At 41.2% G+C, this 15,618-nt stretch overlaps 1 protein-coding gene across 1 annotated transcript in view; it reads right to left on the bottom strand.

The window, feature by feature from the left end:
* Window positions 1-1,812: 1,812 nt before the first annotated feature.
* LOC134222356 (mucin-1-like) overlaps window positions 1,813-15,618 on the bottom strand; it is a 33,503-nt gene continuing 19,697 nt past the window's right edge. The window contains exons 2-4 of the mRNA XM_062701515.1: window positions 2,869-3,283; window positions 2,071-2,378; window positions 1,813-1,975 (exon numbers count right to left, since the gene is read on the bottom strand). Coding sequence (XP_062557499.1) covers window positions 1,813-1,975; window positions 2,071-2,378; window positions 2,869-3,283 — 886 coding nt within the window. The remainder of the gene's footprint in view (window positions 1,976-2,070; window positions 2,379-2,868; window positions 3,284-15,618) is intronic.

Here is a 15,618-nt window from a genome sequence, read left to right as displayed (position 1 = left end):
TGCCTTGGATATCAACTGTAGAGTAACCACATTTTAGAAGATAGACGCCCCTCACAATTGGTTTGCTTTCTGTCGTTCTGTCGCCACATTTGCTGACTCAAATTGAATCTTCTCGCAAGTAGCGCTACAAATTTATGTCAAATAATACAACCCCTCGGATAGAGAGCTGAATCGCCGCCGCCCTGGAAAAGAATTGGTTGACATCATAGCGTGCGTTTTACTGTGGGACAAAGACTTTGGGGCGATAAAGATCGCACACGATGGTAAACCGAAAGACATTGTACATGCTTTCAACGTTGGGACGATTCTGTTTAATCTCAGATTTTAAAGAGGACGACTCATCTTAGGCCTAAAGTGGCTGTTTAACCGTTCTTTTAAGTGTTTAGTCTGAGACAGCAAGGAACCAATAAAAATGGGGTTTCGATCTTGTGAATGCTCTGTGATTTTTTCAAATACTCTCGGTTGACAACAGCTTGTTTGTAAACTTCTATTTAAAATCATATTGTTTCTCAACCGATTTTTTTTTTTTTTTAAGAAGATGTCGTTTTACACGTGTTCATATGGGATCTTTTGCTTTATGTTTACTTCAAAGCTATATGTGATGTGCTTCTCATCGCAGCCTTATACATATTTATGCTTCTTCAAATTCACACCATCTTAATATGTATAGGAGAAGAATTTGACTCGTAACAGCTTCTAATTTTTCAAAATGGCCAAATTGGTAACTCAAGCTGACTTTGATTCTGATCACCTTCCTGTGACTTTTGAAATCTCACAAGAAGCCATTTATAACCCAATTAGGTAGTCTTTTAATGACTACACGGAAACAAGTGCATACCCACAATCATGAATAAAAAATCATGAAATCATTAATCATGCCAGTTCATGAAATCATGATTATAATTCATGATTTCAGGAACATTATTCACGGTACTACGCAATCTTCAACAGTCGACAAAATGCATAACCAGTTATACTTCGAACACTCCCTTCCCAAGAAGTGAGAACGGCTGAAAGGTAGCACGCCGGACTCTCACTCGGTGTACTCGAGTTCAAACCCTTGTTGAACTTTTTTTTTATTTTTCGATCTCAACAACCAAATCGTAACGCATTGTTTGCATTACGCGAAAATAAATCATGAAATCATGATTTATATTCATGGTGTATTTTCATAAAATGAAAATTCATGATTCATGAAATCATGAATTATTTTCTCATTTCCGGGAACGGATTTTTACCCGTGTACGTGGCCAATAAGCAAGACCATGCTGAGGGTGGCTGGGATCGATTTCCGGACCCGGTCTAAGACATTTTTGGGTTGGAAATTTTCTCGACTTCACTGGGCATAAAACTATCATCATGTTAGCCTCATGATATACGAATGCAGAAATGGTAACCTGGCTTAGAAACCTCGCAGTTGTTGTAATGCCAATGAAGAAGAAGAAAAAGAAGAAGATTTCTTTGAATACCAAATGACTGAGCTTGAGCCTGGTGCTAGAAGTGGGTCTGGAACCGGGACTAAAGTTGGACTGGGACTGGAGCTAGGCCTAGAACTGGAACAGGGACTGTTACCGAAACCAGGGTTGGGAACGGGATTTGATTTGGGACCGGCACTGGGACTAAACTATGATTGGGGACTGAGATTGGTACCGGAAATGACATTTGAACTGGGATTTGTACTTGGGCTTGTATCTGAACCGGGATGGGATTTTTATTAGGACCGGGACTGGGACTGAGATTGGGACTGAGACAGAGACTGGGACTGGACTGGTTCCGGAACCGGAATTCGAATTACGGTTGGGACTAGGACTGCTACCGCAGTGGATTGAAATTAAGATTGGGACTGAGACAGGTAACGGAAGCGGAATTAGGACTGAGACTGGAACTGCTACTAGGACTGGGGCGGGTTCTGGAATCGGCATTTGAATAAAGGCCGGGACTGGGACTGGTACCGGGAGTGGAATTAAGACTGGGACTGGTACGGGTACCGGAACCGGGATTTGAATTAGGGCTGAGACAGGAACTGCGACTAGGACTGGGACTGGGACGGGTACCGGAACTGACATTTACAGTGGGACTGGGACTGGGACCGGAACCGGGGTGGAATTTTTATTTGGACCGGGACTGGGACCGGGATCGTGACTTGGACTGAGACAGGAACTGGTACTGGGACTGAGACAGAGACTGGGACTGGGACTGGTACCGGAACCGGATTCTGAAATAAGGTTGGGTCTGGGCCTCTGAATGGGGCTGAGACTGGGACTGGCACCGGTACGGGGACTACGACTGGGGCTGAGACTGGGACTAGGACCGGTACCGGACCCGACATTTGAATTAGGGCTGGAACTGGGACTGAGACTGGGACTGAGACTGGGACTCTGATTAAATTTGGGCCGGGACTCTCATTGAGATTGGGACTGGGACTGGTACCGGAACCGAGATTGGAATTAAGACTGGGACTGAGACTGGGACGGGTACCGGAACCGGGATTTGAATTAGGACTGAGACAGAAACTGCGACTAGGACTGATACCGGAACCGGGTTTCGAAATAAGGTTGGGACTGGGTCTCTGAATGGGATTGGGACTGGGACTGGTACCGCAGCGGGATTGGAATTAAGACTGGGACTGGGACGGGTAATGGAGCCGGGATTTGAATTAGGGCCGGAATTAGGAATTTGAATTAGGGACTGGAACTGGTACCGGAACCGGGAGTGGAATTAAGATTACCGGACTGGGACGGGTACCGGAACCGGGATTCAAAATAGGACTGGGACTGGAACTGGTCTGGTACGGGGGCTGAGACTGGGACTGGGGCTGGGACTTGGACTGGGCCTGAGACTGAGACAGGAACCTGTACCGGAACCGACATTTGAGTTAGGGCCGAGGCTGGGAATGAGAATGGGACTCTGATTGAGATTGGGACTGGGACTGGTACCGGAACCGGGATTTGAATTAGGATTGAGACTTGGACTGGGACTGCGACTGGGATGAGTGCCGATACCGGAGAACGTCTTTGAATTAGGGCCGGGACTGGGACTGGGACTGAGACTGAGACTCTTATTGAGATTGGGACCGGGACTGGTACTGGAACCGGGATTGGAATTAAGACTGGGACTGGGGTTGGGGCCGAGACTGAGACTGGGACGGGTACCGGAACCGGGATTTGAATTAGGACTGGTACTGGGACTGGGACTGAGACTGGGAGTGGGACCGGTACCGGAATCGGCAATCGAATTTGGACCAAGACTGGGACTGGGACTCTTATTTAGATTGAGAATGGGACTGGTAGCAGAACCGGAATTGGAATTAAGACTGGTACTTGGACTGGGTCTGGGACTGAGACTGGGACTGCGACTGGGACTGGTTATCACTTTTCAGATAGTTTTTCTTTCCCAAATAGCGATTTCTCGCCGAAAACTTTCGTGAGTCAACATCCCAGGTTAAGTGAGAATTACGATCTCTGACATGTGCTGAACTATGTTGATCGAATACAAGTGTTAGTCCTCTGACTGCTGGTACGTACAAACTTTACTTATTCGTTTTATGGCGCAGCCCTTTTTCTCCTCTTATACACACGACCAAACATTGACTTCGCCCCCATGAAAGTGGACAAGCTGATGCCATGCTTCATCGTGCTTAGAGCTGTTTGGCGAACCTTATTAATCAGCTCGGTTTGTCTACCCTTTTTTTATTCATTTTTTATTTTGAAGCAGGGAAAGTGGAATTCATACTGAAGCACTTCTCCCAAAGGCATGAAACCTCCTCTTCTTTTCGTTTTTTGTACAATTTTGGTGCATTTCTAGTGAGAAATATTCTCTTTTAAGGAAGTGCAATAGTTTATTTACAATTCACATATTAATTACTAAAAGCATATAAATTATACTACCAACAAATTTAGAAAATTAGAATTACTCACTATACATATAACCATATTCAACGAAACATTAACATTAAAAACTGATGATGAGATGGCGATATTTTGGCAGTAAGCAAATGGACCAATGAAACTGAGCTATTACAGATGGAGCTGAATAGATCACAGGAGCCATGACAGGAGAGGCTACCAAAACCATGTTGTGCTGGGAGAGAAACTGGCGTTTCTTGTTGACCGAGCTTCTACAGAATGTAGCTGGAGGGACCATAGGAGCCATGATGGGAGAGGCTGCCAAAACATGTTGTGCTGGAACCATTCAATATTTTGAAACACTTGATAACACATAGCGTCACCTTGTCTTATTATTTTGGGGACAGAATCAATATTTATCAGATAAGCATACTCAACCGTGCGTATGCGGGGTAACGAACAAGTAACATCTAGAGTTTTATCATACTCTATTAACAATTTTGGAGAGAACACTTTCAAGACTAACAATGAAACTAAGATCTACATGACAATCTTTTGAAGACCTTTACTAAGAGTAAGTAGCCCACTATTGAGAACGTCTTCAAAGCGAGTTCAAGACCGATGATGAGGTTATCATAGCACCGCTGTTAGAAAAAAAATCTGTTAAGCATTTGTTATTGTTTTGAAAGAAAGGGAAGATGCAGGCATGAATTAAGAAGAAAATCATCGGTGACGCAAACGCTCAAAAAAACTGTGGGTCGAAAAGGAAGAGTTCTTTTGTCCAGTCATTTGAAAGGAGACAATTTGAACGCATTGTGGCTACAAGTCAACAGCCATAGAAGTACTTGGTACCACACAAGGAAACCAACGGAAAGGCTGGTTTGATGTGGAGTGCCAAAGAGCAATAGATGAGAGAAAAACCAGGCCAGGAGCCACATGCTAGTGGCGGCTACACGCAAAAATAGAGAACGATATAAAGAACTAAGGGCAGCTGAGAAAAAACTTCATCGGCGTAAGGAACAAGAAGTATGACGAAAAAGTACTCTCGAAGGCAGAGGGAAGCTTTGCCAGAAACGACGCACGGAAGTTCTACAAAACTAGCAAAAACGCAATGGCACCAGTCATTATCAATGACAGCTCCGGAAATCTGTTGACTGACCGAGTAGGGGTGGCTGCTAGGTAGAAGGAGCACTTTGAGTTATTGTTGAATGGACAATCAGAGAGGGCACAAAGTAGAATCATGTTTGAGGATGGTGGACAAGCAGTGGAGCCACCAACGCTTAACGAAGTGAGAAAAGCTGCTCGAGAGCTGGAGAACGGCAAGGCGCTGGGAAGAAAGGAATCGCGACCGAGCTTCTAAAAGTTTAGAGTGACCTCGCTGAACGAAAAATCCACCAAGTGATTGACATCATTTGGGAAGAAGAAGAAATTGCCTTCAAGCTGGCTTGATGTCCTCATCTGTCCTATCTACAATAAAGGGCACGGACTCGATTGTGCTAATTATCGAGGTATAACTCTCCTCAATTCCGCCTACAAGGGAGTCTTCCGAATTCTATTTAGCAGACTGCGTCCGTTTGCGGAAACCTTTGTCGGCGAATATCAAAGCGGTTTTCGAGAAGGACGATCAACAACGGACCAGATGTTTACTATGCGACAAATCCTTGATAAATACCGAGAATACAACTTGTGGACACTTCATCTGTTACTAGTTTTCAAGGCAGCGTACGATGCAGTGACATAAAATGAACTGTGGCATATAATTCTAGAACATGGCTTTCCGGCAAAGCTTATTAGGCTGATTCGTGCGACACTGGATGGATCCAAATCAAGCCTCAGAATATCTGGTGAGACATCCGATTCATTCGTGACGATAGATGGATTGAAGTAGGGTGATGCCCTCTCTTATCTGCTATTCAATATAGCTCTGGACGGTGCAATTCGAAGATCTAATCTAATCTACTCTTGCATGCTCCTTGGTTTTGCAGATGATATCGACATCATTGGTGTAGATCGCAGTGTAGTGGAAGAGGCGTGCCAGGAGACTGAAAGAATAGGACTGATAATAAACTATGTCAAAACTAAGAACTTGGTGGCTGGCAGAGAGCGTGGCAGCCCAAACGGTGTTGGTTCCGAGAGTTGAGTTTGTCCCAACATTTACAAAAGAGGACAATGTTGTTGTCATTGGCAATGTTGTTATTTTACATTCCTTGCTCATGATATACGAATGCAAAAATGGTAACCTGGCTTCAGTGGCGTAGCCAGAAAATTGGTCTGGGGGGGGGGTTTTCTGAACAATTTTTTTTTTCAAAAAAAAAATTGTTCTAAAAATTTTGTCTCTGGGGGGGTGGGGGGGTTTATGCCCAAAACCACCCCCGTGGCTACGCCACTGCCTGGCTTAGAAACCTCGCAGTTAATAACTGTGGAAGCTGCGAGGCGGCTTTGCCCCAGTGTGGGGATGTAATGCCAATAAGAAGAAGAATAAGAAGAAGATGTGGTCGAAAGGACATTTGGTCGAAAGCGGATTTTCGAATGAATAATGTTGGTATATTTAGTCGAATGACGTTCCGTGGAAATTTGAAAGGAAGAAACTTTAGTCAATAATCAATGATAATACATAATAATAAAAGATTAAGAATGAACGATTGCTCGACAATATTGTCCAAATAATGATGGGTTCATAAAAAGAATAAATAATAGGAGAACGGTAAATATGTTTTGTCAAATGACACTTGGTCGGAAAGACATGTACGTCGAATTGGCATTAGGTCATGTGGTCGAAATCAAACAAAAAAAATATTGCATAAGTATTGAAAGGAAGAAAGAGTAGATATGAAAAGTATAATGAAACCATTTCCATTCAACCAAATGTCCCTTCATCTAAACGTCCTTTCGACGAAATGCCATTTTATCAAATGCCATTCGACTAAATGTCAATCTACGAAATGCCCCAAAGTCGACTACGAAGAAGTATTGGCGAAATAACATTGATAAAGGCTAGATCATTTAGAAATGGGGCACTTCATTTTAGAGATAGTGACGTTCCTAGTGGTCGGATATGCAAGTTTTTCACAGCGTTTCATGACTAGTAAACCATTTTTTTGGGTCTATTTTTTCACAGTTTGAAGAGAAACGCCAAAAGCCAGATTTCACCCTTCAAACAGTCCCATGATGGCCCATTTACGTTTTGGCTAGATTTAGCCAGCTGTCATTGTAACAAGGAAGTGATACAGTGGTACTACAATATAATATTGACCTGACAATTGTCCATAAAATTGTCCTCAATTCCATACAACAGAATAATTTTGGGTGATTATTAACCAGAAACTGAAGATGAAGGGAGCAGTTACCACTGACATTGGACGTATGAAGAATTGGTGGAGTTAGCTAGCCGACTGACAAGCGGCATCGACAGAAAACTGCGAGAATTTCTTCGAATCAACGATGCATAATTCGTTTCAGTCATTCATATGAAATAAAATGATGTTTCATTCCTAGAAAGTTTTCCGATCAAAAAATACACGCATTTTAAGTGTTCCATTTCTAAATGATCTGGTCTTTAGTATTCGTTTTTGAGCTTGTGTCAAAAATAGAGTTCACCATTTTTCACCATCACGCATTTCACCATCAGTACCTATTATTTTGCTATTTCTAATCAAGTTTGCTCAGGTGAAAAATCTTCATTAGCTTTTCTTCCGCTGCTGTTGAACTTCCTCTCGTCCACCAAATTCCTGTTATAAATGCATCAATGCTGGATTATGGATTATTTAATCAAATTTAACCAAAATCCTATTTCCTAATTATAAATTTACCGATCGAAATTTAATTTCGACATTCCTTTCGATTAAAAGTCTAATGATTTATTGTCTATTCAACCAAAAGTCATTCGACGAAATGTCATTCGACGAACTGTCCTAAAGATCGACAGCTTGATATAATACGGCAGACTTCAGTGGGCTGGACATGAAGTACGTGTGCAGGAGAAGAGACCAGCAGAAGTGATGTTCAGCAGATAGCCTGGACGAGGCCGTCGGCTCCGGAATAGATCCCGTACTCACTGACCGTGTGCAATCGATGAAGATGCGTGTGTGGCCGTTGTCAGACCGTTATTTTATGTCCGAGGCCACTTTCACTTACAATAAGCCCCGCTTTCTTATGCTATCATTATCAATTGGACTGTTTAGATTTTTATATATTCTAAATCCTACAAAAATACGTATTCTGGCAAAACAAATGTTAGGAAATCTATATATCTGGCAGATACCTTCAAGTCATATCAATCTTCTACGTTTTTACGGAAAACATAAGGAGAAATGGTCGTTTGGCCGAATGCCACTTGTCTGAATTACTCGTTAGCTCAAAAATCATCCCATCGAATTCCATTTGGCCTAATTGAACGTTTGGCCGTTTGGGCAAAATCTAGTTAGCCGAATATTTTGTTCGGCCAAACAAGCCATTTTTTCGAAAGAGAGTTTTGGCAGAAAAAATCATGGATGCACTTCCCAAGTAACAATTTTCATGCTTGTTAGATTTATTTAATTCTTATAGCGGATTTATGACAGCAGTCACCATGGCTAGTTGCTAAGATTTTTTGGCGATCTTATTGCTGTCAATAAACCTCTAATAAATTTGCTCGAAAAGCTTCAAACGTCAAATGCCGACTGGTTTTGTTAGCAGCTCCAGGAAATAATTTGAATTGATCTTAAATCAATGTGCTAGGTATTTCTCGGGTACTTATGCAAAAGGACGTATGTGATTTTGTAAACAAAGATTCAAACGTCGGTTTGTTCAATCTGTTTGCTCTCCCACGCAAACGAGCACCACTAACAGGTAGCCGAAGGCCTGCCTTACCTTTCTGTGGTGATGGTTTGCGTGGGAGTGCTATCGGATTGGACAAATCGACATTTCAATCTTTGTTTACAAAATCACATACGTCCTTTTGAATAAGTACCCGAGATTTGTTTATTTTTCAATTGTTTTTATTTATTTTCTGATCAATGTGATGTTAACCTATTCCAAGTGAAGTGCTCCGCCGGACCCGCATATGAGAAGCAGGTGAAATTCCGGTCAGTTTCCGGTCAATTAAAACACGTACGCACTAAAAATTTAGAATCTAAAATTAATAATTTTAAATTTAAATTTAAATGGAAAATCATTATTTTTTAATAAAAACCAAAAAAATCAGAAATTTAAAAATGTAAAAATTTGAATATTTAAAAACTTAAAAATTAAAAAATTAAAACGTTCCAGAATTTTAAAATTTTGAAATTTTAAAATTTAAAAATTTTAAATTTTAAATAAAATAAGTAAAAGGCATATCTGCACCAGTTGTGGCACTATTCTTATTTGGCAAATCCCTTTGTTTTCTTATGGGACTGACCAAATTGGGACCACTAGTGCGACAACTGGTACAAAGGACGTAAAAAATTAAGCAAAATCAATTTTTACAATTATGCTTTGCTTGTTTTGGAGGAAATCAAAGGTGTTATCGTATCATATGAATATGCTTTATCGGTATGAACTTGGTTTGCGGTGATTTGATTGGTTATTTGGCATATAAAGCACTAGTGCGACAACTGGTAATATAGCCACAACTGGTACATCTAGCCTACCAAAGTTTAAAAAAATTTAAAAACTTAGAGATTGAAAAATTTAAAAATTTTAGGATTTAAAAATTTAAAAATTTCAAAATTTCAAAATTTCAAAATTTCAAAATTTTAAAATTTTAAAATTTGAAAAATTGAAAATTTAAAAAAATTCAAATTTTTAAAATTTTGAAATGAATTTCTTCTGAAGTTCTTCCAGAAATTCCTACGGAAGTTCTTCCAGGAATTCCTTCGGAAGTTCTTCCAGGAAATCCTCCGGAAATTCCTCCAGGAATTCTTTCGGAAGCTCCTCCAGAAATTCCTTCGGAAGTTCCTCCACGAAAGCCTTCGGAAGTTCCTCCAGGAATTCCTTCGGAAGTTCCTCCAGGAATTCCTTCGGAAGTGTCTCCAGGAATTCCTTCGGAAGTTCCTCCAGGAATTCCTTCGGAAGTTCCTCCAGGAATTCCTTCGGAAGTTCCTCCAGGAATTCCTTCGGAAGCTCCCCCAGGAATTCCTCGGAAGTTCCTCCAGGAATTCCTTCGGAAGTACCTCCGGAAATTCCTTCGAAAGTTCCTTCAGGAATTCCTTCGAAAGTTCCTCCAGGAATTTCTTCAAAAATTCCTCAAGGAATTCCATCCGAAGTTCCTCAAGGAATTCCTTCGGAAGTATCTCCAGGAATTCCTTCAGAAGATGCTCCAGGAATACCTCCGAAAATTCCTCCAGGAATTCCCCCGAAAGTGCCTCTATCAATTCCTCCGAAAGTTTCTCCAGTTATTTCTCCGAAAGTTCTTCTGAGAATCCCTCCGGAAGTTCCTCCAGGAATTCATTTGGAAATTCCTTCAGAAATTTTTTCGGAGGTTTCTCGAGGAATTCCTTCGGAAGTTCCTTCAGGAATTTCTTCGGAAGTTCCTCCAGGAATCCCTTCGGAAGTACCTCCAGGAATTTCTTCGGAAGTTGCTCCAGGAATATCTCCGAAAGTTCCTCCAGGAATACCTTCGAAAGTACCTCCAGGAATTCCCCCGAAAGTTCCTCTAGCAATTCCTCCGAAAGTTTCTCCAGTCATTTCTCCGGAAGTTCTTCTTAGAATCCCTCCGGAAGTTCCTCCAGCAATTCCTTCAGCAGTTCCTCCACGAATTCCTCCGGAAGTTTTTCCAGGATTTTCTCCAGAAGTTCTTCAGAAATACCTTCGGAAGTTTCTCCAGGAATTTCTTCTGAAGTTCGTTCACCATTTCCTTCGGAAGTTCCTCCAGCAATTCTTCAGGAAGTTTCTCCAGGAATTCCTTCAAAAGTGTGTACAGAAAATCTTTCGGAAGGTCATCCAGGAAATCTTTCGGAAGTTCCTCCAGGAATCTCTTCGGAAGTTCCTCCAGGAATTCCTTCGAAAGTTCCTCCAGGAATTCCTTCGGAAGTTGATCCAGGAATACTTCCGAAAGTTCCTCTAGGAATTCCCCCCAAAAATCCTCGAGCAATTCCTCCGAAAGTTTCTTCAGTTATTTCTCCGAAAGTTCTTCTGAGAATCCCTCCGGAAGTTCCTCCTGCAAATTCTCCAGCAGTTCCACCAGGAATTCCTCCAGAACTTCCTCCAGGATTTCCTTCGGAAGATCCTCCAGGAATACCTTCGGAAGTTTCTCCAGGAATTCCTTCAGAAATTCCTTCACTTATTCCTTCGGAAGTTCATCCAGCAATTCTTCAAGAAGTTTCTCCAGAAATTCCTTCAAAAGTTCCTCCACAAATTCCTTTGGAAGTTCTTCCAGGAATTCCTTCGGAAGCTCCTCCAGGAATTCCTTCAGAACGTCCGAAGGAATTCCTTCGGATGTTCCTCCAGGAATTCCTTTCCGATGGAATATCTGAAGGAGCTACCTGAGGAATTTTAAGGTATGGAGGAACTTGTGGTGGAATTCCTGGAGGAACTTCTGGAGGAATTCCTAAAAGAACTGCCGAAGGAATTTCTGTAGGACCTTCCGAAGGAATTCCTTGAGGAACTTCCGAAAGATTTCCTGGAGGAACTTCCAAAGGAATTCCAGAAGAAACTTTTGAAGGAATTCCTGGAGGAACTTCAGAAGGAATTCTTGGAGGTACTTCCGAAAGAATTTCTGGAGGAACTTCCGAAGGAATTTCTGGAGAACCTTCCGAGCGAATTCCTGGAGGAACTTCCTAAAAATTCCTTGAGGAACTTCCTAAGAAATTCCTGGAGGAATTTCCGAAGGAATTCCTGAAGGAACTTCCGAAGGAATTCCTGGAGGAACTTCCGAAGGAATTCCTGGAGGAACTTCCGAAGGAATTCCTGGAGGATCTTCCGAAGGAATTCCTGGAGGAACTTCCGAAGGAATTCCTAGAGCAACTTCCGAAGGAATACCTGGAGGAACTTCCGAAGGAATATCTGGAGTAACTTCCGAAGGAATTCCTGGAGGAACCTCCAATGCAATTCCTGAAGGAACTTCCGAAGGAATTCCTGAAGGAACTTCCGAAGGAATTCCTGGAGGAACTTTCGAAGAAATTCCTGGAGGAACTTTCGAAGAAATTCCTGGAGGAACTTTCGAAGGAATTCCTGGAGGAACTTTCGAAGAAATTCCCGGAGGAACTTTCGAAGAAATTCCTGGAGGAATTACAGAAGGAATTCGTAGAAGAACTGCCGAAGGAATTTCTGGAGGAACTTCCGAAGGAATTCCTGGAGGAACTTCCGAAGGAATTCCTGAAGGAACTTCCGAAGAAATTCCTGAAGGAACTTCCGAAGAAATTCCTGAAGGAACTTCCGAAGGAATTCCTGTAGGAACTTCCGAAGGAATGCCAGGAGAAACTTCCGAAGGAATTCCTGAAGGAACTTCCGAAGGAATTCCTGGAGGAACTTTCGAAGAAATTCCTGAAGGAACTTTCGAAGGAATTCCTGGAGGAACTTTCGAAGAAATTCCCGGAGGAACTTTCGAAGGAATTCCTGGAGGAATTACAGAAGGAATTCGTAGAAGAACTGCCGAAGGAATTTCTGGAGGAGCTTCCGAAGGAATTCCTGGAGGAACTTTCAAAGAAATTCCTGGAGGTACTTCCGAAGGAATTCCTGGAGGAACTTCCGAAGGAATTCCTGGAGGAACTTCCGAAGGAATTCCTGGAGGAACTTCCGAAGCAATTCCTGAAGGAACTTCCGAAGCAATTCCTGAAGGAACTTCCGAAGCAATTCCTGAAGGAACTTCCGAAGGAATTCCTGAAGGAACTTCCGAAGGAATTCCTGTAGGAACTTCCGAAGGAATGCCAGGAGAAACTTCCGAAGGAATTCCTGAAGGAACTTCCGAAGGAATTCCTGGAGGAACTTTCGAAGAAATTCCTGGAGGAACTTCCGAAGGAACTTTCGAAGAAATTCCCGGAGGAACTTTCGAAGGAATTCCTGGAGAAACTTCCGAAGGAATTCCTGGAAGAACTTCCAAAGGAATTCCTGGAGGAACTTCTGAAGGAATTCCTGGAGGAACTTCCAAAGGAATTCCTGGAGGAACTTCAGAAGGAATTCCTGGAGGAACTTCCAAAGGAATTCCTGGAGGAACTTCCAAAGGAATTCCTGGAGGAACTTCTGGAGGAATTCTTGGAGGAACTGCTGAAGGAATTGCAGGAGAAACTTCCGGAGGAAATTCAGAACTTCAGAAAGAATTCCTGAAAAAACTTTTGAAGGAATTCTTGAAGCAATCTCCGAACGATTTTCTAGAGGAACTTCCCAAGGAATTCGTGGAGGAACTTCAGAAGCAATTCCTGAAGGAACTTCTGAAAGAATTCCTGAAGGAACTTCCGATGGAATTCCATGAGGAACTTCCGGAGTAATATTCTGGAGGAGTTTTCAGAGCAACTACTGGAGGAAGTCTTGGAAGAATTTATGGAGGTTAATCTGAAGCAGTTTTTGGAGTAATTACCGAAAGGAACTTTCGACAGACATTCCATAAGAACTCTAAAACTACTTTGGAAATCTCCGTAGGGACTCCTCGAGGATTTTCCGAAAAAAGTTCCGGAGGATATACTGGAGGGATCCCCCGGAAGCAGAGAAATTCTTAAAAGAATTTCCGAAGGAACTCCTGGAGGACTATTCGAATGAACTCTTGGATGATTTTCTCCTTTTGTGCATTTCCAGGAATAATTTCTGAAGGAACTCTTGGAGAAATATTCGAAGGAACTCCTGTGGGAATACTTGAAAGAACACCTGTATGAATTTTCGGAGGAACTACTGGAGAAATTACCAAAAAAATCCTAGAGGAATTTTCGGAGTATTCCTGAAGGAGTTTCCAAGGGAATTTGAGGTGGACTTTTTAAAGATGTTTGTTTGGCGAAATAAATCAAAATGTGTCAAAAAACGTTAAATGAATAAAATAAGTCCACGCCAATCCAAGGAGGCTGGAAATAATCTATCACGCCGCTGGGACAATATTTTTATCGAGTCTCTCAAAAATCCGAAAATCTTAAAAAAAACTAACCTTTAAGCATGAAAAACTGAAAATTTAAGAATAAAATATCCGGAAAACCCGTTACTGGAAAAATATAGTATTGCTAAATTTAGGTACTAACAAACAAATTTTGCTTCAAAATAGTGTTAGTTTAAACAAAAATGAAATAATTTGTTATTATATTGTATATTGACGTGCAAAACTATGAGAAATAAAAACAAATATAACTTTTATTTGATATGCATTTTGTAAACATGGAAGAAAATTCCTGAACACCCCTAACCCAGCAGCCAAATGCGAGATTTGTGCTGGCTGGTTATTACGTCGTTTTTTTCGTTACGTCGAACATATTACGTGTTACATCGTTTCATTTTGGCGACAAAATGCCAATTACGTCATTTTCTGGTACACGAATCAGATGTAATAACACACACGAATTACGACGGCGATGATGTGCATCGAATCCGATGTAATATTACAAAATTTTTTTTACTGTGCACAGTTGTAACAAAGAGCATAATAGTCCCATTTGCAAAGCTTGATCCAAGTAGACCTGTGCGCCGTTGCGCCACGCCGCCGCTGCCGACACTTATTGACGTACGCCGACGCCGGTCAAGGTGTCGGCGGCGCGCCATACGCCGGTTGGCTCGACGCCGCCGAATTTCGTATTTCACGCCGATGATTGGCCAACACAAAAATCACAGTATGCAGATCGTTTGCATCTGCCGAACCAAGGCAACCTATCAGGCATTAATTAAATAGCTGTTATAAATACCTTTAGTAGATTTGTTTGCTTCTATCTCTATCAATTTTACCCGAATTGGCGTGATAAATGTTAGATCATCCAAGATCTTATTGGCTACAGAAAGCAATAATGGTAACTTAGCTTCTGAAGCTGGAACACGATGGGGCACGTGACCCACCAAATTGAACATTTCCTTTACTCTCCTTGTACTTAAATAGTCAAAATTGTTCTAAAAATAACGGTTTCGATTTATTTTGATAAACAATTCCCAAGTAAGTTCTGAAGGAATACCTGAAGAAAATTCTTAGAGTCTTGGGGAATTTTGGAATTAATCTCCGTGTGGAAGATTTTCTGAAGGAATCCCTGGAGAAAATTCCGAAGAAATTCTTGGAGGAATGTCCAAAGAAATTCTTCAAGAAATTTAAGCATGTCGGTAATTCCTTTAGAAGTTCCTTTGAAAATTGCTCATTGTCAGAATTAATCGTAGGAGAGTTTTTTTAAGAATCTCCAGAAAAATTGGTTTCTTTTGTGGAGGTTTTTTGAAGGAATTCCAGGAAAAATTCCCGATCGAATTCCTGACGGACTTTTTGTACGTGTACCAGAATGAGTTTCTTGATGACTTACCGAATAAATTTCCTAAGGAATTATTAAAGGTATTTACGAAAAAAAATAAAAAAATAAAAATATAAGATTTTCGACAATAATTTATTGAAAGGGTTTTATGTAATAGTTTATAATGACTTTGATAATGTTTATGATGACGGAAACAGAATGCGCACAGGGATTTGTTGATTTTATGTGTTTTTCAAACACTATTGAATTTTATTTACTTTATTTATTATTATACTTTCCAGTGTTTCGAGGAAACCGAAAGTGAGGAAGGGGTTGGTCGAAAGGTCATTAATGCATTCCTTAAGCAAATATGCATGCTTTCCATTTTTTGTAACAAGTAAATATATCAATTATGTAACATAAAATGAATCGAAATATTAAAATCTGCATCTGTGTTTGAAAATGTAATGGGATTTGAG

The sequence above is a fragment of the Armigeres subalbatus genome, chromosome 3 (genome assembly GCF_024139115.2).
Source record: "Armigeres subalbatus isolate Guangzhou_Male chromosome 3, GZ_Asu_2, whole genome shotgun sequence".
NCBI lineage: Eukaryota > Metazoa > Arthropoda > Insecta > Diptera > Culicidae > Armigeres > Armigeres subalbatus.
The sequence above is the reverse complement of the archived record's forward strand: the minus strand, read 5'-3'. Positions and strand labels throughout refer to the sequence as shown.